Source organism: Cavia porcellus, unplaced genomic scaffold (assembly GCF_034190915.1).
Source record: "Cavia porcellus strain 051 isolate PalLab524CR breed Dunkin Hartley unplaced genomic scaffold, mCavPor4.1 scaffold_10, whole genome shotgun sequence".
NCBI lineage: Eukaryota > Metazoa > Chordata > Mammalia > Rodentia > Caviidae > Cavia > Cavia porcellus.
The window spans coordinates 42,128,618-42,152,344 of NW_026947493.1; the positions used below are offsets into that span (position 1 = coordinate 42,128,618).

Sequence of the window (23,727 nt, forward strand, 5' to 3'; positions counted from 1 at the left end):
GTTGAAATGATTGTTTTTGCTATATTGCAATAAAATGTTATTAAAATTCCATGTATTCCTTTTTTATGTAGTTACTAGAAAACTGAAAATTATTTAAGTGGCTTTTATTATATTTCTACTGGACATTTGCTTTTCTGTTCAGTGAAGAATATGTTTGACCTTAAAGTTTATACTATATCCCTTCTATTTAATTAGACCTGGGAAAATAAATACAGGAGAAGCCTGGTGGTACTGTTCCTACATCGATGTCAATCCAGAATTAAATGGTTGTTTCATATTATCTTTAAAAAAGCCAATGACAGTGTACTAGCCAATGACTAATATTCTAGTGCTTGCAAAGGTGGTGATTTACTCAGTTCCCAACTGTGGGAATCAGTGGCTATGGAATCAAGGGCCTGACTCAGAGCTGACCTCTGCTATGTACTAGTCAGGACTGTGCAAACTATGTACACAGGGCTGCGTGCATACTTGGAAGGTACAGAAAACAGCAGATAACCCCAAAGACGGTACCTGCACATAACTATGGTTGGATAAACCTCTGATGAGTCTCTGAGAGCCTAACAGCTAACTTGGACTTACTTGTAATTAAGCACTGTGATTTCCAAAGGATTGAAGTTTTTCTTCCCAAAGAATTGAGTTTTAAGGTAAATATCAAAGATAAAAATGTGAAAAGATAGGTTTTTATTCATCAAAAGTTAACAGCAACAGGCACATATTAAAATGAGTCTGGCAAAGCCTTTTACAAATGGCTTTACACTCAAGCTTTCTCCCAAGAAATGGCTGTTGCAACAAACTGTAAACATAATTAATAAACAGTCTTTTACAGTAACAAGGGAAATACAAATGAACTAAAAGCACCGATTTCTCTTAAAACTAGATTACAGTTGTGCTCACTATACATAAAACAATTTAAAACAAATTACAAAAGTGGAATGTTTTAAGTTTAAAATTAGTCCTTAAATTTTGTCCTAGAAAACGTTTGTTCACATCAAAAGGCCCATTCAGAGGGTAATGTTTCATCAAAGAGGGACAAGAAAACAATGCACTTTTTCAAATCAAAATGAGGAGTTTGGTCACTTAGCTTTGTGCATAGTTTAAGGCAACTGGAGCAATCTGGTACAGCTTACCTCCCGTCCCCTCCCCCAAGTGAGGCTGCTTATTATGTCACATTCTAAAATAAATAAAAGCATACATTTCCAATCTTTTCCCACATGGATAAACATGACACATGCATAGTCACACATGCACAAACATATGCAAACACACATCCATACATTCACACACAACATACCTCTCACTCACTGCAGCGAAAGGGACTTTAGTACCCTTGATCTGAAGGACACACTTCCCCATCCCACTTTATTTCAGATTGGCAAATACCCTGAGCTGATTATGGTGTTTTAAACATTCCACCTGTTTCTTGCATGTGCAGGTCAAGTGTACAGTAGTGAAAACAACATGCAATGTCTTCACTGCAGAGTCATAATACAGCTAGGACATTGGTGTTCTTCCCCTCCCGCCCCAAATTAAAAACTTAACAGTTAAAAAAATTTGCATTGCCAAATAGCACTGGATTGAAAGCTTGGCGGTACTCTATGGTAAATGCTCAGTTTCCAGTGCACAAAATAAAATATAGCAAATGAGAGGCTTTGGTGGCATCCAAAGGAAGGGGGAAAAAGGCAAACCAGGGGGAAGAGCTGCAGTCTAAGGTCTGATCTTTAAATTTTTTAGTGGTTCCTTCACAATCATGCTCCAAGGCAATTTAGAACCGAGATTTTCAGAGTTGATTTGTAAACATTGAGTCTTGCCAGAGGCAGCAGAGGCGGGGCACTTCACATTTCCGCTTTCTCAGAGAACTTAGTGGAAGATACAGACACACACTGTTGCATCAGACTGGCTGGATTCCAAGAGATTGCTGCTGAAATATTCAGTTCAAGTTTCACAGTTTGAAGAACGAGTTTGAAGAATGAATATTTTGAAAAGCACATGGCACAACTTGAGAAACTTCCTTTGTTATTCCTTTCAGGTTCTCCTGCTGGGCTTTGCATATTCAAGGTTTCACACAAAAGCCAAATGCATATTGCTGTTATGTTCAGGTCTTATAATTAAAAAGAAGGTTCAAATGATCCAACAGAAGGAATCTTGGAAATAAATAATGCTGGCATCATTCACTTGGAAACCTTGGCAGTCAAGAGTAAGTTCTCTCACCTCAAGACCCCATTTCACATTTCTAAAAACTTCCAGGAGGCAGTTTGTCCCACTGGGGCAGGGGTTATGATAACCGATTTTCCTGAGGTAATAACTGTGAGTTCAACTGAAATGCAGCATCAGTGTCCTCACTGCTGGACTGCTCTCTCTGCAGTCCTTTCCAGCTGGCTTTATTCAGCCCCACATGTCCAAGCATTGTCTGAGACAGTCGTGTATCTGAAAACCTGGCCCATTCTGTAAATAAAGGCTCCACTAGGTAAGTCATAAAACCTTGAGAAAGTGAGAGAAAATAACTATTAACATATGCTTTGAAACTTTAAAAAGCACTTAGTGTTAATCTTAAGTCTTATTCCAATATTTACATCTTACTTTTCAAAAGATATGTATGTATAATGTACATGTCTTCTATAAAGAATTTGTTTAACTCAACGGGACTATAAAGGTAGACTGGTAAACATTATCAAATCCTTTTTAATTATTTCAGCTGAACAACCACATTTTTCTACTTAAGCAGACATACAGTGGTCACATCAATTCTTCAAGGATACTAAGAACCTAATTCAAGGGACAGTTCCAGTAAGACAAGTGGAAGGAAGGACAGGCTGTACTCTAGCATTGAAGTGAGCTGCTAGCTAGGATGCACAGTCTGTCCCCTCAGGGACCCAAGGCTCACTCCTGGTCAGGACTATGTTGAATGTTTTTTTAACTCACAATTTATAAAGCCAAATCTCCTGAGAAGAATTAAACTAAAAATAAAGGAAATCGGTTTACAAAATTGTTGAAGTTAACACTAAAATTGTATTAAGATTCTATTTTACAAACAACTCATTTAACTGATTCACTTAATCCAAGGTCAAAAAGGAAAACCAGTCATTTCAGGATTATGTCTGTCTTTAGGTTTATAAACCACTATTCTTCATAAAGCACTCTGGTGCATATTTTATCTCACTTAACTCAGGGCCCAAAAGAAGCAACCTAGAAAACAGCTGACCAAATCATAATGTATACTGAGAACAAATATGTCACCTTCCTAAAATTCTTATCACTGCTTATTTATCAGTTTTTAAGTCTTCACATTTAAGACTTTTCTTACAGCAAAAGATCATTGGATCACAGACAACCTGGATGCCATTCAGTCAACATAAAATGCAAATACCACTGGATTTAAAGCAACTAGCTCACACTATTTTTAGTTATGAAAGTGTCATAGTCTGATGGTTAAATTTTTTAAAAATATATAATTATAGCATCTGAATATCTGATATCTGCCATACATCTTTCTTTCTTTGATTCATTCCTTACGCACACGTTAGGTAGAGGACCAATAAGCTAGGCACTGTTCTAAGGAAGCTGAAATACGGCAGTGAAAAGATCTCAAAATCTCTACCCTCAAGCAGCTTGTGATCTAGTGAAGAGAAAGACACAACCAATATAGATGTCATTATTGCAGTCAAAGAATAGAGCAGCCTTTGGCAGTCTTCCTTATACATGCAGGTCCCGGTGAGCTGGTAACCTGAAGTCCTATGTTTCCAGTGCTCCTCACACATCCAAGTCCTAGTAAGTTAGTAATCTGAAGTCCTGTCTTTTCAGTGTGCCACAGTTAAGTCATGAACTGCTGATGTTCTGCACTGAAACGCAGAATCATTATAGATTTTACATGGCTCATCTTTCTTAATTCTTACTGCTGTCCCAACTGGTTGAAATCTTTGGGGATTGCCTGTTACCTCCAACAAATTAGCTGTCACTTTTTGTTCTATGTCAATCTTCGATTTCATTTAGGTCTCATAAACTTAATAAAAATGCATGAGCCATGGCTGCAGACCCAGCTGTATGGGGTAACTCTACCTAGGACGGCAGGCATAGCTGCTCAACCACTTGTGGATCATCTGTACCAGCCTTACATGATTTGGTTTGCACAAAAATCACAGTATGTTTTACCCATCGATGCCTTACTCTTATTCAGTACTTGTTCAATAAAACCAGTACTCATATCAAAGAAGTAAATATTAAACATGACTTGCATTTACTGACAATATCCTGCCTCTGAGTAACCACTGTTTAGTTGCACTATACTAGTTAAGAGGCTCGGATTGGATGTTAGAAAGACCTGTCTAAAGCCAGCCCTCAGACTTGTTAATTGAAACTGAAACTTTGTGAAATTGAAAAAGGAATACTTAAAATAGCACTTGCCTCCTAGGGTGGTTGTAGAGTCAGTACATGTCAAGTGCCATCATCATTTACCTTATTCCTGTCCCTCTGACAATCCACTCTAGAAATGTCCAACTCTGACAGAACCATAATCTCAAGAGGATCAGTTTCATAAAGGGCCAAGCTTTTGCTATATAAACTATATACATATATATATATATATATATATATATATATATATATATATTTAAAGCTCACTTGCAAGTTCTTATATTAAACTAGGGAGTAATTTACTCAGGCAAAAAGACATTTATGTAAAGAAGCTCGAGTGAGTATACATACTACCCATTCATCTATCTTCAGTTCAATTTCCTTTCAGCCACATTTCATCTATTCTTTTGTATTTAAAAATCATCCTACTTAACAATCAAGACAGAGCAGATCTGTCTGTGAACTGATTTATTTTCCCAAAAAGAATCTCAGCATCCTGCACCAGTCTGGGCATTCCTGAGGGTGTGACCTCCCTGCAGCTTCTGTACCTGTGTGTCACTCTCTCCTGCTTCCACCTCCTCATCTGCTGCAGTCAATCAGTCATGACCTGCTTTCCTCCCCGAAAGGATCTTTGCAATCACAACATGAGAATTATGACTCTGAGCATGGTCTCCTTTCTGAGTGTTATGACACAGGATTGTACCATCTTCTGATGTTCTAGAAACTATCTTTCTGAAGTTTGTGTACACATTTCACCAAGCTCAACCCAATGCTCAAAGGCTCCCTCAACACTAGGAACCAAAACTACATTCTTCTCTTGGGCTATTTCTCCTTACTGTTCTCTGCTTTACAATCGAGTCCTGGTACATATAATAGTAATTGATCTTTTGTACATTTTCCTACAAGCTTCAATCCTGCCATCACAGGGCATTTCACTGTGCTTTCTATCAGCTATTAGTTCATTCAACAAACAGTTCTCAAGTGCTGCTTCCAGGTGCATGCAAGGCCTTAAAATGTACAACCAAAGAAGAGGCAAGGGTCTGAGAGTCATCTAACCACTGCAGAAGAAGCCTGAAAGAGGAAGACCTAACTGCCTCCGCAGGAGGACAAGAGATGGCAGTCTAGGGGACAGATGGGAAGGGCAGGCAGGGCATAGACTGAAGGAGTCAGAACAAAGGAAAACAAAGGTAAATTTTCTTAAATTATTTTAAAAAGAAATGAGTGTGATTTTAGTATTTCATATTTTAAATGTATTTTACTTCTTGATAAAATGAGTGGCATCTTTATAACAAACTATATCTAAGTATGTATAGTTACCAATCTGAATGTTGGCAATAGATTCAGTCTGACGATCACAAAGTGGACTCACACTCAAATGGTACTTTTTTTCTATATCTCCTACAAATAAAAAAAAAAGAATTGTTAAAATGGAACATATCTATTGGTTAAATATACAACTAATGTGTTTGTTACACCTGTTACTCCTTTTTTTTTTTTTTTTGTCTTTTTCCTTTTTATCGGTACCGGGGATAGAACTCACGACTACCTGCTTACAAGGCAGGCACTTATGCCGCTGAGCTAAATCCCCAGCCCCACACCTGTTATTCCTTAGAATAAATTTAATTCTCATGAGAGGATGGCTTCTCAATTATTTCTTTTTTAAAGTTTAAGGTTGCCAAATTGATATATTTATTTAAATGGAGGAAATAAAAACTTTTATTTGGTATTACTCCTCCCTCCAACTGTAATCTCTCAGCAGATTAGTTTAAAACTTAGATTTTTAAAAAGGAAGGTGGCATGAAATGACCACACTAGCTCTGAATCACAGAGCAGTGTTTATTTGGCCAAGACCCCCACACATGACAAGGGATGGAGCAGGTTCAGAGAAAGCTTTCCGGGCAGCACATTTTCTAGCCTACTCTACGCATGCTAATAAATAAATATACATATATCTGATCATTCCAAAAGGGGACCATTAATTTTCAAAACATGCTCCATTTGTACATTACTGACTACATGAACATCTACTGTGAATTGCTGCTTAATATATCAAGTACTCCAAGACTCTTATGAATGGCTGAGTTCTTATTTTATTCATATGAGGCAAAAGTATGAACTGAAAAATTATCACTTGATCCTGCAACTTGCCTTGGTGGAAGAATTCCTCTGTTACTTTTTCACTCCACTGCTTACTTAATTCCCAGGTCCGGCATGGGTTACAAATATCAGCACATTTCAAAGCCATCTAGCGAACAAAATATTAACATTGTGTTAGGAAAAAAAGTAGTATCTCAGTTGTACTACATTGTGGTATACTCTAATAAAGGGGAAAAGAACACTTTAAAAAGAGCAGAGCTGGAATATCGCTCAGTAGTAAAATATAGTTCATTCTTAGCACGCATGAAATACTTGGTTCACTCCCCTGAACCAAACAAATTTAAAAGAAAGAAAGAAAAAGCAAGTACTTTAACAGAAAATCATTGTCTTTTATACTAATTGTATGACACTACTGGGTCTGCCCATTATTTTTCCAGCAATGCTGACAAAGATACTATAAGGTTGCTAGCCTGTGCTATCCATGCTTGGAAATCTCGAACGGCCAGCCACTATGACGGGATTATCCATAAGTATAAATTAATAAGCTAGAAAAAAATAACCTATTTCCTTATCCATTTTTCACATGTGGAAATATATTAGAAATTTTCTTTTTCATCAAAAATCTTTTATTTATTTATTTATTTTTTGAGACAGAGTCTCACTGTATAATTCAGGCTGGCCTTGAACTCACAGTGATCCTGCTTCCTCAGCCTCCTGAGTGCTGGGATTACAAATGTATGCTATCATGCTCGGCTTTATAAGAAACCTTAAGCATGAAAAATACCAAAACACTAACACTGGTTTCTCGGTAGGTTTGTCAGTGATGTTCTAGAAAGCATGAACACTAATTGAAAGAAACTCTTCAGTTTTCCCTCCAGATTCAACCACTCTGAAAAAATATGCTGTAATATTTCATTTTTATTCTAATATTCTCATGATAACCCTGGAAATACAATCTTTCCAAGCTCCAGTTTACCTGTAAAACCAAATGCCTATGTCTGGCATCTTCCAGGCATAAGTCACCTCTATCCAAATGGGATCTAAACAAAGACAGGTACTCGTTCTGGCGACTGATGTCTGTGGCTAGGATCAAAGCACCTATCTGAGTCTCCATTTGTTGCCTAGAATTAGAGATATATAAAGAAAAATATAATAATTTTAATTAAATAATTGTTGTTTTTTCTTGTAAATTTACAGAATGTATAATTCCAAGGGGCCTAAAATACTGTAACTGCCATTTAATTTACAATCTATCACAAAAGATGTATTTTAAAGATTGCATTAAATAACTATCATAGTAATCAAAACTAAAACCAAGAGAGTTTGTACCAATATGCAAACATTCCAAAAGGAGTACCTTTATCCTGCTAGCCAAGATGGAATTATTTGTTTAAAAAAAATCAATATTGTATGTTGTCTGAAAAAATTATTTGCTAGGGTTTTTTTGCTGGAAAAGTCTGCTGAAGGTAAACGACTTTGGTTTCTCTTTTTGGGGTCTGAGATCTGAAAGGCAGAAAGGAGACTGAAAATGGAGAGAATACTAGCTTGTTCAATACCTGACCACTTTAGACTAAGTTCTGACGAAAATTTGATTACGATATCTGCTGAAATTTTAATGAAATTCCAACTAAACAATTTAGTAACATTTATATTTGACTAAATTTTCAATGTCAAACTCAAGAATCAGTTATCTATATGAACACCCAAATTTTCTACCTGTAAGGAAAAAGGTAACATGTTAACCCAAATAACAAATATATTATGTCATTTAAAAAACTGCCCATGTCAAGTAACAGGAGAAACACATTTAAAAAATTCCTCTCTTGGGCTGGGGATTTAGCTCAGTGGCAAAGGGGCCTGCTTTGCAAGCATGCATTCCTGAGTTCAATCCCCGGTCCCAAAACCAAAAAAACAACAAAAAAATTTCCTGTCTTTTGTTTTAACAGGCTATAGTAGCAAATCTTTCTGTAACTAAAGAGCTGTCAAATATATTAAAGCACAATATTGGTTAAGTAAAAGCCCCATATGAAAAAAACATAAAATATGCTATTAAGTAGTATTTTTAAAGTTTTTATTTTTATTAAGTCTATGAATTACACAAGGTTAATCAACAGGACAAAAACTGAATGTTGAAGCAGCATTTAAATCTGCCTTAAAAAAATATAATTTAAATATCCAAATGCTAGTTGGTTTATATCTGTACTATGGCAAGAAATTGTTTTACTTAAGTATTGTCATACTCCAAATGGTAACTATAAATAAAGAGTTAAAAAAATAAAAAAATAAAGTCCAGTTTTTTCCTTATAGTCATTATACAAAACAGTTTTAAGTAGTTTTAAATTATGAAAGGGAAGAGGAAAGAAAAGTGTAAATTTTAATATCTGAACATCAATTTGTATCCTTCACCCTTTTGCTTGACTTGGAGCATGACCCACATGTTGGTCTGTCTGTCTTCATTCCCTTTCTCTCTCTCCCTTTTTTTCTTCATGAGGTGGTGTTTCACTATGCAGTTCTGGCTGGCCTCAAACTCACAGTGATTCTCCTGCCTCAGCCTTAGTGCTGAGATTACAGGTGTGCGCCACCATGCCCAGCTGTCATTTTCTACAATGAGTCTTCTCTCAACATGTCACCTGGAAAAGCTCTGGTTTGTGGACAATGCTATGGCAGTGGGGTGAGATATCTGCATCCCCATCATGTTAGGCTAGTTTATATTAATGCTTTGGATAGTCTCCCCAAATGGCCTATTTAACATTATTTTAAAAAATATTTTATTATTCTGTTGATTCATTATTTTGTCCTATAGCTCCAAAAATGTCTTTAAGACTATGTTTTCAAGGATATAAACATTATGTTTACTTTCTTATCCACTTTGAAAGTTTCCAAAGATAGATTTTAATCAATCTACTTATTATGGAGAATGTTTACCTCCTGTGCATTTTACCCTATGGGTTTATTCAGCTAAGTATAAAGTGGAAAAATGTACTATCTATCGATATACAAAAATACTAAATGATCATTGAACCGATGTATATTTAGAGTACCGATGTAAATTTACAGTACTAAAATTCATGGAATGGTCTTTCATTTAAAAATCTATTAAAATATTACTGACTGAACAACTGAATAGGGTTAAATAATTAAAACTGACATTTTAAAAATTATTTTATATATAACAACTTATAATTACATTTATAATTTGTAATTTATTGATTAAATTTAACAACCTGGAAACTGTGGAACAGTTTAACATAACACTATAGTTATAAAAACTATAAATTGCTCTGCCAACTTAATTTCCATAGTTGACTACAAATTCAATTTGTGTTAATCCAACCTACCTGCTTTCTAATGGTAGATGTGAGAATAAACCAGATTCTCTCAATAAGCCCACTGCAGATCTCCAGTGGTGATTTTCCAGTACTGAGGTATTCTACAAGAAACATTTCTTAGTTATTTAATGGCAAGCATCTTTCTGAACATGAAGAATTATGGGTCAGTAATATTAATCTGATAAAATTCTAACATTTATTGAGAATTTATTTTCACTATTTTCATTTCTTTAAAGCATGAAACATTTATTCTAGAACAAAAAAAACATTAAATGTAGATGGTAAGGTTGTACTAACCTTGTATAAAGTTGCCAAGTAATGGTTAGTTTTAATAAGGAAGGGCTGATTAACACCTGGGTGATCCAGATCATGAGTGGCAGCTGCAATTAAGCTCAGCAAGATGTCCCAAGGGGTTACAGAATTGGCAAGCTGAAGTATGACAAAAGAGTAATTAATTGCAAACATACTTAAACCCTACGCTATGAGAACAATGTTATGCTACTGACTCTTCTCCCATCTCATGTTGGTTTTTTGCCCAGGCAGACTGTTCATTAACTAACCATCAAGTACCTTCCTGAAACGGTCAGTCCCCCATCTGACACCCAGATATCAGTGTCCCTGCCTGTAAGGAGTTTACAGAGCTCATCCTTAGATTCCTTTATTTTAGTATATTTACTAAAATGGCAGCTAAAGTATAAATTATTATTCTTGAGAAACAGTGGCCTCAAAATAACAAAGGCTTGTGTATTTTTTATTACTGTAGCCATTACCAAACAGAAGACTGTAATTTTGAGGGTGTTTATCTATTAACAAATTGGTCACTGTATTTCAGTGATCCAATCTAAAAGGCAAGGTTACGGCATCATGCTTAAGAAAGCTGCTCGGGATCCTGCAAGCAACTCCATCACCACGTTCCTTGTGCTCTGCAGCCCCTTGCCCAGCAAAGGAATGGTGTGAATTCCTACAGCACTTCATGGTCCTGCCAGGACAGCAGTCATCTGAGCATATTTTGATTTAGGCTTATTTTTGGGTAACACTCTCCAAATGTTTACATCCTACACCCTGAAGGTGAAAATTTTGAGCATGTATCACTAAGACAGGTAATTTATTTATACATTCTGATACTGACCTAACATATATTACATATTATAAAGCAAAGATGAAAACTGAAAAAAGTTTACATGAGAGGAAAGTAAATTTAGATGCAAATTTAATTATTTCTTTCTGTTAAAATAAATCATTTCTTCATAACTCCATGTTAAGCTTATCTCAGAAGTCACTAATGGCATGAATTTTCTCAGATGCTGTAAGTTGTTTGAAGATAGAAAATATGTACTATTTAATTTTATATAGAGTTGGTACATGGAAAACAAGCTCAATAATAAATACAGAGAAGATGGTGAAGAAAATGCATATCTCATGAAAAAGTATTTTAAAACAGATTTTTTAAAAGCACTGTTTACTAATAAAGATGACCAAAGGCCCACGGTGTATCTGGTAATCCTCTTCTGATACATAAACAGTGGGCAGGTGGGTGTGTACATCTAATATACATGCAATTTTTTTTTTTTTTGGTACCGGGGATTGAACTCATGACTTTATGCTTGCCAGGCAGGCGTTTATGCTGCTGAGCTAAATCCCCAGCCCCTATAAATGCAATTTATTAAGCCAGGTGTAAAAAGTGTGCTAGTCTAGTGATAACTAGGAGTGGAAGTGGAGGGAACCATATATGCCATTAGAAGTGAATACAATAATCCAGAATCAGATTTATTATAAAACTGTTTGATTTCACAAAATATCACATAAACAGTTAGCCAATAAAAGCAGAAACATGAGAAGCAGCAACTGAAGTTTTAAACATTCTGTGGAAATAAAGTTTGAAAACAAACCACATAGGCAAAGTATAAGAAAGTGGCTATAAAAATAGAGTAACTATTGTGCTTGTAAAAAACAATCTTTCAGGGGCCTGGGAGTTAGCTCAGCAGCATAGCACCTGCCTGGCAAGCATGAGGTTGTGAGTTCAATCCCTGGTACCGAAAACAAAACAAAACAAAACAAAACAAAACACAATCTTTCAGAAGAAAGAAACTATTATAACAAAGAAAATTAAATGATGGTAATACAACTTTTTAGAGTGGATTTTAGAAAAGCAAATGTTATTTTTATTCTGTTCTAATACCTGGTAGTACCTGATCTGATAATAAAAGTCTTGTGAAGAAGACATTGTGAATCAGTTAATCTGATAATGAATATGAAAGTCAAATTTCACTTGTAGGTACAAAGCTATCATCAAGATCCACTTTCAATAAAATAGGAAACCTGTATGAGTTTTCCTTTATTCAACAAAAATAATCTATTTTAATAGTTTGCTAGCATTGTGCTGATTCTCCACTGTAATGGTTATTATAAGTACCTAAATCTAACACAAGACTTTAGTTGATTTCAAAATAACTTCAGCAGCTATGATGTAAGGAAACAGGAAAAATAACCCATATTTGAAGTTAAAACCCCATACGCTACAGAAAATACTTCTAGGAAACAACGAAGGCCTAAACAGGCATTAGCCCAAAGAGGAATTACAAAGAAAAAAATCCTAAACTCAAAAAAAGTGCAGCCATGTGTGGTGGTGCACGCCTGTAATCCCAGCACTCTGGAGGTTGAGGCAGGATGATCATGTTGAGTTTGAGATCAGCCTGGGCTACAAGGCCAGCCTGAAGTACACAGTGAGACCCTGTCTCAAAAAAAGAAAGAAAAGAAAAGAAAGAAAGAAAGAAAGAAAAAAAGAAAGAAAGAAAGAAAGAAAGACAACAACAACAAAAAAGGTACAGTGAATTTTTTTTTCTTTTTTTTTTTTCTTTTCATTTCTAAGTCTAAAAACAAAAAAATCTGATGCCCAAAAGAAGGTAACAGATATTGATGCCTTGCTAAGGGAAAAAAATAAGTGATGCTTTCACCAAGGAGAATATTTATTTATAAAGTATCTAGGTGCTTTATTATGATTTTTGATGGTATTGGAGATTGAGCCAGGGCTTTACATATGCTAGGCCAAGTGCTTCACCACTGAATTACATTCCCAGCGTATTTCATTTTATTATGCTTTCCTTTGAGGTAGAGTCTTGCTGTGTTGCTCAGATTGGCCTCGAATTTAACAATCCTCCGGCCTCAGCCTCCTAAGTAGCTGGGTTAGAGGTGTGTACCATAGCTCATGTCCAGACTGTCATATGTCAGTCTGGAGAATTTACTGAAAGAAAAGCACAGGGAGGCTTCTGTCTTGAAAGCTGTCACAGTAAAATCAGGTACAATCTACAGGTCTAAAACCAGAGAAAACAGTTACAGTAAAGCCAGTCAATTCTAAAGACCATACAGAAACACCTTTTTGTTAATGAAATAACTGAGTTGTACACCATGAGCTGGCATTGTTTTAGTGAACAGACGGGGGTGGGGGTGGTGGCGCTGACATTCTTGTGGTTTCTACAGTAAGTTTCAACATGCTCCACAATTAACATTTCAGAGGTCCAAATTCCTATCTGATTCACATTTTTTGTGAATAAGACTAGCAACTAGCATGTTATTTGACACATATTCACTTGGTGCATGGATAAATGCACATCTACAGTAAAAACAATTCAATTATCACCAGACTTGCTAAAATGAAAGAGGGGTAGGGTGGAAGTGGTGAGATGGGCTCTTAGGTCAACTGCCAGGGACAAGCAGAGCAATATTTAAAGATCTCATATGCAAGCTGGTTTGCTTATCTCTGGAACGTGTGGGCAGAGGATACCGAGACTCAAATGTAGCACTTCATGCTGGCCAGGCAGGCACTGCATCACTCAGCCAAATCCCTGGCTCATATATAAAATGGTTTATCTAGGCCTATTTTCAGTGTGTATTAATTAGGAACAGTTGGTCCTCCATATCTGCAGGATCTGCATCTATAAATTCAATAACCATGGATCTACCATATTTGGGGGGAAAACTGCGTCCCTACTAAATACTTACTAGTTTTGTTGCCTGAATAGGAGAATATGATACTTATTTAAATAGCGTTCATTAGATATTATAAGCAATCTAGACTTGATTTAATGTATGTACATGGGAGAAAGCGTGTAGGTTACATGCAAATGTAATGCCATTTGATGTAAAGACTAGAGAACTAATGGTGGGAAGAAGGGGTTCTGGAACCAACTTTACAAGAATACTGTGCGGTGAATACACAACAGCTAACTTCAAACTATGTGTAAGCATGAAGATAAACATTGAAGTAGGAAACTGAAAAATTGCAATTTCTTCAGCTGACAACTACGAAATCACAGGGACACTAGGTTCAACCAATAGAAATGTATAAACCATGTAAATTCAGCCTTGACATCAAACACTAAGCAGTGGCGATGCACACAATGAGAGAAGGGTTTTCTTCATGTTTCTAGTAATTTCTCTGGCTTAAAATATTTCTTTTTTTTTTCCACTCAGGTAAGAGTACAACATTTAGTGTTTCTCTCTCTCTCTCTCTCTCTGTCTCTCTCTCTCTCTCTGTTTTCGGTACCAGGATTGAACTCATGACCTCATGCTTGCCAAGCAAGCACTGTGCCGCTGACCTAAACCCCCGGCTCCTAAACTCTCTCATATAAATCACAAGGTATAAAAGCTAATGACCAAGTTTTCACTAAACATACCTATTTAAGCTTTTCTGATTCCTACTTCCTCTGCACCTGGCTTTTTCTATGGCTGACTCCTCCATTTAAGGGGTTTCTGATCATTTCATCTAAAATTGTAAGTTCCTGTACTTGACACAGTCACTCTCCACAACACCGTATGTTTTGCTTTGTCCAGAGCAGTAATTACTAGAGGCTATGTCAAAATCATATGTATTTGTTTAATGACTGCTCATGGAGACAAGTGTCTTTCCTGCTTTGTCCCCAGGTCAGTGCCTAGCATGCAGCAGATGCTCCAGTGGATACGTACTGATAACTAATGAAAACATTTAAAAAACTGTGATGCCAAATAAAAGCCCAGGATATAAAAGAGATATAATTGGTTTTTCTTTTGTTTTTTTTTTTTGAGACAGGGTCTCACTTTATAGTGCAGACTGGCCTCAAACTTTCAAGTGGCCCAGGCTAGCCTTGAACTCAAGGCAATCCTGCTGCCCTAGATTCCTAAGTGGCATGTCACCTAGCGCTCACACACACAATCTTAAAGCCTCCAAACTTTAGGGTTCACTTTAAAAACGTTGAGTAACTGGCCAGATGTGGTGGTGGGCACCTGTAATCCCAGCACTTGGGAGGCTGAAGCAAGATGACTGCATTTTGAGGCCAGCCTGGGCTACATAGTGAGTTCAAGGCCAGCCTGAACTATGAGACCCTGTCTCAAAAAACAAAACAAAACAAAACAAAATAAAGCAACAAAACAAAACACCTTCACTTTGAGTAACCATTTTAAAATGTGAACATACGGAAGGAAAAGAGTTGCTGAATTTAGGACTCAGTGATTTATCTATACCCTGCATTAAAGTTTTGATTAGAGTTTGCTGAATTTGTTAATGGTGGTAAGTGTTTAACATTATCGGAGTTATAGAGCACTTGGCAGAAAGTGTTGAAAACCATGTTTGGATCATTTATACACAGATCTCCCTTACCCTGGTCAATGGCATCACCCCGCTTTCCTGTTGCCCTTGCCTCATTTGGGCTGGCTCATGGGAGAAGCCCTTCTTGTCCAGTCCCCCTCCTCTGAGCCCCACAGAAATCTTCTATTTCATTTCCCAAACTGCATCGTGATTCCTTATCAATTTCTTCCATAACATTCTTGAGCAGAGGTCTCAGGCTTGGCACATAGATTTTTAAAAATTTGATTAAAAAATTAGGGCACTTATGAGTACACTTTTGTTAAAACTGTGACATAAAATGTGTAAGTTTTGTTTTGTACATAACATCACAATAAAGATTGTTTTTTAAATGTCATGACACATATATTTTAAAAACTGAGATATTTTCATATCCACCATTGTCTCTCAAAAGATGAAATGACTGGCTCTGTTCTCATGTCAGCATCAGCTGGTATGATCCAGTTTCATCAGCGTACTTTCCTCGGAACACCCAGCCAGATGGGAGATCCAGGGAGAGAATGGTACTAAACAGTGCCAGGAGTGGTCAGATGCAATTTTAGGGCCTTACAGAATAGAACAGAAGACCTCTATGGGCAGATGGCTTTTAATAACTTCTACAGTTGATGATTCCCAAATCTGTACCTCAGCTGTGATTCTCTTCTTTGGATTCTTATCCACCTAGGAGACATTTTATCTGCATACAGATCCCTTTCACTTCGCCCTAGTTCTACATTCCTCCTGCTACTGAAGACTACTACCTTCTACTCACCTGCCCAAACCAGTCTTCACTGACTTCTCTTTTTCCTTCCTGGAGATGCATTCACACACCACACCCTGTTCTACTAATTCTAGACAAACCACCGACTTCTCTCCTCCTCCAAGGCTACCAGGCTCTCTTGAGTGAATGAAATGAAGCCACTGAAATGGCTCCTGGCAGATTCATGCTTCTGGTCTTGTCTGCTTTATTTTCACACCACAGCCAGGTTAGTTTCTAGTCCCCCGAAGCCTTTCCTTAGCTTCCTGTTCATTTCCTGCCCTCGTGGCACTCACTGTAAAAGTGAGTGTCTTCACTGCTCAAGGTTTCAAGGATATGGTCTTGCCTGAGATTCTTTAGCCTCTTTCAACAACCACCCCAATTCTCTACTTGTTGCAGTTACAAATATGGCCACATTTAGAAGCTCAAACTAGATCTCATCTTTATGAAGGAAGAGTTTCTGATTTTGAGTAACTAACTTAAGATAAAGTATACCCAAAGAAATCTTCTAGTACTATTCACCTAAAGTAAAAGTCAACTTCTTACCTTAGGTTCTTTTAAGTAACAGTGCATGGCCTGAGTAACATCTGCAGCATGGACTGCATTATGGTAAGGATTCTGACTGTGGTAATCTTCTTGAATCATAACTACATCAAAGAAAAAAAAATGACCCCAACTTTATAATGGGCAAGATTATAAATGAGCAATGATTCCAATTTTACAATGGATCACACATACACATTAAAAAACTGTGATAATTATGTTACCCTCTCATTTTCCATGTCGCTGTCAACTAAGATTGTTCAGAATCAAAATTGTTCACCTTACAATTCATATGCATAGTCTTTCATCACTAAACACTAGAAAGCATCCTGAGATGTGCAATTAGGTGATTTCATTGTGCAAAAGTCACAGAATGTACCTATACAAATTAAGATGGGTATGTGACGCAACTAGAGGATATATTCTGAGACAACCACCATGACATGTGCAGTTGGTCACTGATCAAAATGTCATGTGGTTGCCAATTGTAAATGTGTGTTTGAAGCCTCTGAATTTGATTTTAATAGAGCAGTGGCTACCTTATAAAATTGATAAGTTAAATAAGTTCTTTATAAATCTTTTTACTGTTAGGTAGGTTTGAATCACTTACCTAAAAACCTACGAAGTTTCATCATATCTAAATGGAAGTATTCTATTAGTCCATGAAGACTAAATAAATGAAAGGTTAAACTTACTAGACTATTTCCTAAAAAGAAAACAGAAATATTACATTAGTAGGAAATACACTGATTACACCGTGCTCTTAAACATAGGTTTTGAACACTGGGTATGGTGGCACACAACTGTAAACCTAGAATTTGAGAGGCTGAGACAGGAGGATTGCCATGAGTTCAAGGCCGCCCTGGGCTACATAGTGAGTTCAAGGCTAGACTGAACTACATAGCCAAGCACTGTATTAAAACAGAAAAACAACACAACAATAAAAAAAAAAAAAGATTTTGAATAAACAACATGGAAAAACAGTACTAATTCCTACTTTTGTCTACCTAAAACGTGTATATTCTTATTTTATCAGTTATGAACTTTAAATGTTTTTTAATCTAAGAAAAAAATGTTTTGTTGTTTAAGTTTTCCATAATCAAGGAACTGAAATATAAATATTGTTTTAAAGAGGCTGATTTTCTAAGACACCAAAATAACTTGAATTGGGGCTGGGGATTTAGCTCAACGGCATAAGCACCTGCCTTGCAAGCAGGCGGTCATGAATTCGATCCCTGGTACCGATAAAAAAAAAAATAACTTGAATCAATAGTAGAAAATTTTGAAAATGGCCCAACACTGAATATTAACTCAACTTTCCAAAGCACTTAAAACATGGTTGCATTTATCCTTTTCTATCCTCTTCTAAGAAAAAAAAGAAAATCAATGTTAAGATGCATTCAAGTCCTGCTGTCACTTCTGGAACAAACAGGAGCCCACATGGTTTGAGAACCACTCTGAAGAATTGAGCTGTTGTAATGGTTTCTACTATAATAGCCAACCTTTTGTTGGTGGGTTAGTTAACTGTGTCAGCTTGAGTAAGAAATGTCCAACTAAACTGGATCAGCATAGTCCTAGGTATGGAAGAGTGACCATTGGGTAGCTTGTTGCCTGAATGGTATAAAACAGAAATGAAGAAGACTCGCTTTTGTTTCTTCAGAGGAGCTCCAGTCTCCACCTTCACCCCGGACATCATCTCTTGGCCTCCAGTGTACCCTCTTCAGCCCCTAGAACAGACTCTGCACCTTTCTATCACAGACCCTTGGGCCTTCTAATACAGAGTCACATGGGTCACTGCCTGAGTGCCGGGCCTTGGACTGGAGCCTTTCAATTTCAAGTGGGCAGGCACAGTTTGCATTTTCCCACCTCTGACTCCGTGGGAGGGTACTGTAAGTAAGTCTTGTAAACTCTTACATATTTGTATAACTTACATTAAATCTGCTTTTCCAGGAAGCACTGACTGATACAGATTTTGGCACCAGTAGTAGTTCTTGAGAAGCAGAACTGTAAAGATGAAACTCTTTAATGGCCTTAAACGTTTTGGACTTGGCTCTCTAATTTGATGGGACCTAAAGAAGCCATGGTCTCTCCTGATACTGTGAGGTATACTAATAGTCCGTGGTACAATGCAGACCTGTTAGATTATGCTAATTCACTACTTGTGAAATACAAGGAATTTAGCAACTTTGTATTTTATTTCTGTCAGAGTGGGAAATATAATGATACTGGCTGGCTGTTCTCAGCACCTCTGGACAAAATAATGAAGTTACAAGTCAAAACATTCATAGGAAATATGAAATCTTCTAACAACAAATTAATAAAGGAAAATAAATAGCTCAAAGACTCAAATTCCCAGCTCCAGAAACACACATAAAAAATTTACAAGTTTCTAAGTGTCTCCTGAAAGACAATCTCCTGTCCTTCGGCCACTGGGCCAAAACTGCAGAAACCAGACACAGGCCTTCACAACTCAGTTTGCTGAAGCATGGAGTAAGGTTAATGCTCAGCCTTGAACATTACCTGAAGTGAAGTGGGGGCACGTACTGGAAAAGAGTGGGATCCCAAAACTGGGATGGAGGTGTTCAGGAAGAGCCTATTGAGGCTGAGGATATTCAGCTCCTACACTCTGAGATTATTTTTCTGGAGGAAGCTATTTCCCTACACAGTAGCGGAGGCATCCCCCCCCCCCCCGGCCCCGGCCCCCTCGTGCGTTGGCCTTTCCCCATAGACCTCACAGAGGCAACCAGTCCTGTGTCGACCAAGTGTGATAACACTGGCACTCCTCAGGACCCACTCTACCACCCACTTTTGCCTCTAGGTTATAACCAGGCTCAAATCACAGAAGGGCCCTAAGAGTGAGGTAGTCAGTGTGCCCCATGAGGAGATCTATTACTCTCCCAACGAACTCCTTGAGTTTTCTAACTCTTAAAAATAGAGGCTTGATGAGCAAGTGTGAGATTGGACTTTATGGATGTGAAATAATGGTGAAGAAAACAAACCTGGAACAGGCTGAGTTTGTCAATATGAGCCTATAAGCAGCTCGTGAAGTAAAAAAAAGGTGTTAATAGTTTGGCTTATTGGCAGAAGTAAGGCTCAAAAGATGGCCCAGTGTGAATGAGTTTCAGATGCCCGATAGTCCATGGTTTACTGTTGATTCAGGGCCTTAGGCAAATGAAAATGCTAGAGTGGATTTTTCATGTCAAACCTAATCTGCCATAGTAGAATGATCCAGAAAATGTACACCGCTAAGGGGAGGACCAGCGTCCCTGAAAGAGTCCCATCATTGCTCTTCCTCTGTATGCCAGACCTTACAGTAGGGACAGCAGTAAACTTAAGGGCAATGGGATTGTGGAGTGGCAGCGGTTAAGTGGCACCACTTAATCTTCAAAGGCAAGGTGTACACACTTACTGTAATGCACAGAACGAGCAGAAAAATGATCAGAATGGTCTGACATGCATGTGTTTCCAAAAGTGAAGTACACAGGAAGTCTACATAATTTTTACAAAAAAAATAAGAGCAAAGGAACAAAAACCTGCTTCAAATCATAGTAACAGTGAATCATGGTCCTTTGATCAGTTCTCACACTTGAGCCAGTTTACAAACCTAGAACCCTGTGAATGAAGGGGAGGATGGGTCGGTCCCCTTGAACAAAGACCCTGGTATACCACAAAAAATCTTTCTCCCCTTTCGCCAAAGGCTTTTTGCCAGAATGACTGTACACTGGGGGAAAGATAATGATCAGACATTTCAGGGATACTGAATATTGGTTCTGAACTAATGCTGATTCCAGTGGAATGTTATGGCCCTCTAGTAAAAGAAGAGGCCTATGGAAGTCAGCTGGTCAATGGAGTTTTAGCAGAAGTCTGACTCAGTGGGTCCATCTGGTCCTCAATGCCTTCTGTAGTCATTTTCCGTTCTGTAAATGTATATACTTCATACTTAGCAGAATCTTCACACTGCTTCCTTCACTTGTAGTGTGAGGACTATCATGGTTGGAAAGGCCAAATGAAAGATGCTGCGAATTGCCTGGTAAAATAGTAAACCAAAAACAGTATTGCGTCCCTGGGACTGCAGCGGTTAGTGTCACTCTCAAGGACTTGAAGGATACAGGAGTGGTGGTTCTCATGATATCTGGCATGATAAATGGCAGATTCTATTTAATCTGCCATTTGGCCTGTGCAGAAGGATGGGTGTTGGAGAATGACAATACATTATTGTAAACGAAATCAAGTGGTGGCTGCAATTACAGCTGCTGTACCCGTTGTGCTGTCCCTGCTTGAGCAGATTAACACATTTCCCTATACGTGATATGCAGTCTACGGCTAGACAAATGCCTTCTTTGTACCTGCAGATAAGGCTCATCCGAAACAATGTGCTTTAAGCTGGCAAGGCCAGCAATACAGCTTTACCGTCCCACCTCAGGGTTATATTATGTCTCCAGCTCTGTGTATAATTTAGTTTTCAAGGATCTTGATAGCGTTTCTTTCCTACAAGGTGTAACACTGGTTCAGTACATTGATGACATTATGCTGAAGGACCAAGTGAGCAGGAGGTAGCAACCATTCTACTTGTTAGTAAAGCATTTGAGAAACTGGGTATGGGAAATAAATCTAACTAAAATTTAAGATCTTTTTTCCTCAGTGAAATTTCTAGGAGCGCCATAGTGTGGGGGCATGTAGAGATATCTTGTCTAAAGTAAAAGATAAGTTGTTGTATCTGGTTCTTCCACAACTAAAAAAGAGATGCAATGCTTAGGCCTATTTGGATTTTGGAGGCAACACATTCCTCACTTCGGTGTTTTATTCTGGCCTGTTTACCAAGTGACTTAGAAAGCTGCTGGTTTTGAGTGAGGCCAAGAACAAGAAAAGGCTCTGCAACAGGGTCAGTCTCCTCTGCTCTGCCCCTGGGGCCTTATGATCCAGGAGGCCAGTGGTACTCATAAGTGTCAAGAGCAGGTAGAGATGCCGTGTGCAGTGTGTGGCAGGCCCTTAAAGATCAATTGCAGAGATATTTAAGGTTTTGCAGCAAATGCTACTATTATCTGCAGAGACTACAGCTCTTGGCCTGCTACTGGGCCTTTCTGGAAACAGGACACCAGGTTACCACATGACTTGAGTGGTATCATGAGCTGGGTATTATCTGATCCACTGAGTCATAAGATTGGACGTGCTGAGAAACAGTCCACATGTGATTGAACTGGAGTAGGTCTAAAAGTACAAGTAAATTACATGAAGAACTTGCCCAAATGTCCATGGCTCCTACTCTTGCTATCCTGTCTTCTTTCCCAGCATGCACCAGTGGCCTTGTGGGTTGTACCATATGATCAGCTGTCAGAGGAAGAGTAAGTTAGGGCCTAGTTTATGGATGGCTCTGCACATTATCCAGGCACCACCTGCTAGTGGACAGCTGTAGCACTGCATAGCCCCTTTCAAAGACATCCCTGATGCAGTATGGACAGTGGTGAAAGGAAATCTTTACAGGGGCAAAATTTGGGCAGTACACCTGGTAGTACATTTTGCCTGAAAGGAAAAATGGCTACATGTGTGATTATATACTGATTCATGGGCTGATGTCAATAGCCTGGTGGGATGGTCAGGAATTTGGAAGGGACATAACCGGAATATTGGTGATAAAGGTATCTATGGAAGAGGTATGTGTACAGACCTCTCTATATGGGCAGAGGATGTGAAAACATCTCTGTAAATGTTCACCAAAAAGTGACCTCAGCAGAACAGAACTTTTAACAATCAAGTGGATAAGATGACCTGTTCTGTACATAGCGGTCAACCTCTTTTTGCAGCCACTCCTGTCATTCTCCAATGTGCTCATGAACAAAGTGGCCACAGTGGCAGGAATGGAGGTTATGCATGGGCTTAGCAAGTGGACTCCTTCTCACCAAGGCTTATCTGGCTATAGCCACTGCTAAATGCCCAATATACCACAGCAGAGACCAACACTGAGTCCCCGATATGGTAGTATTCCCTGGGGTGGTCAGCCTGTGAGTTGGTGGCAGATTGATTATACTAGACTACCTCAATCATGGCAAGGACTGTGCTTTGTCTTTACTGGTATAGTTACTTATTTTGGATATGGATTTTCCTTTTCTGCACACAATGCTTCTGGCAAAACTACCATCTGTGGACTCAGAGAATGCTTTGTCCACTGTCATAGAATTCCATGCAACACTGCCTTTCACTAAGGAACACATTTTATGGCCAAAGAAGGCAGTGGTCTCAGGCTCATGGAATTCACTGGTGTTACCATGTTCCTTACCAACTAGAAGTGGCTGAATTCAGAGGAAGGTGGAATGGTTTTCTGAAGTACTGGATACATTGCTGGCTGGGTGGAAACAGCTTGTAGGGCTGAGGTAAGGTTCTTCAAAAGGCTATATATATTTTGAATCAGTGTTCACTATATGGTAACTGTGTCTTCTTCCATAACCAGGATTCATTAGTTCAGGAATCAAGCGGTGGAAGTAGGAATGATACCACTCAGAATTACCTGAAGTGATCCACCAGCAAAATTTTTGTTTCTTGTTCTCACGCCCTTATGCTCTGCTGCCTTAGAAGTCTTAGTTTCAGAGTGAGGAAGGCTTGTATCAAGAAGCACAACAACGATACCACTAAACTGGATGCTTAAACTTCTTTGTGGTCTTTTTGATCTCCTCATGCCTCTTGGTAAACAAGCTAAAAAGGCAATTACAGCTTTAACAGACCATCAAAAGGAAATTAGACTGTTACTGCACAATGGAGGGAAGGAAGAATATGCGTGGAGTGTAAGGCTCTCAGAGGGCACCTCCTGTTATGATCATTCCCTATTACTAAAGTCAATGAGAAACTATGATGATCCAACCTAGGCAGAAGGACAAATGGTCCAGGGCCTTCAGAATGAAAGCATGGGTCACTCCATTCAGGGGAAAATAATGACCTTCTGAGATGCTTTCTGAAGGCCAAGGAAGTACAAAATGATCCACGCCCACAACCCCTTACTTTGTAAATTGTGATATGTACAAAAAGGGCTGAAAAGTTTCAAGAGGACACACAGTTTTTGCAAACTC

General features: G+C 38.1%; 1 protein-coding gene across 7 annotated transcripts in view; it reads right to left on the bottom strand.

The window, feature by feature from the left end:
* The window catches only part of Pde7a (phosphodiesterase 7A), a 141,214-nt gene that overhangs the window by 2,398 nt on the left and 115,089 nt on the right, over nt 1-23,727 (bottom strand). For 4 of the 7 annotated variants that reach the window (XM_063257387.1, XM_003480075.5, XM_063257389.1 and 1 more), the window contains 8 exons: nt 17,280-17,375; nt 16,673-16,773; nt 10,071-10,202; nt 9,783-9,874; nt 7,421-7,565; nt 6,496-6,592; nt 5,665-5,745; nt 665-2,478 (listed from right to left, as the gene is read on the bottom strand). In XM_063257387.1, the coding sequence (XP_063113457.1) occupies nt 2,273-2,478; nt 5,665-5,745; nt 6,496-6,592; nt 7,421-7,565; nt 9,783-9,874; nt 10,071-10,202; nt 16,673-16,773; nt 17,280-17,375 (950 nt within the window). In that variant the 3' untranslated portion in view covers nt 665-2,272. Of the gene's footprint in view, nt 1-664; nt 2,479-5,664; nt 5,746-6,495; nt 6,593-7,420; nt 7,566-9,782; nt 9,875-10,070; nt 10,203-16,672; nt 16,774-17,279; nt 17,376-23,727 lie in introns of those variants that run through there. The other 3 variants (XR_010050154.1, XM_063257391.1, XM_063257388.1) reach the window with 3 other exon arrangements.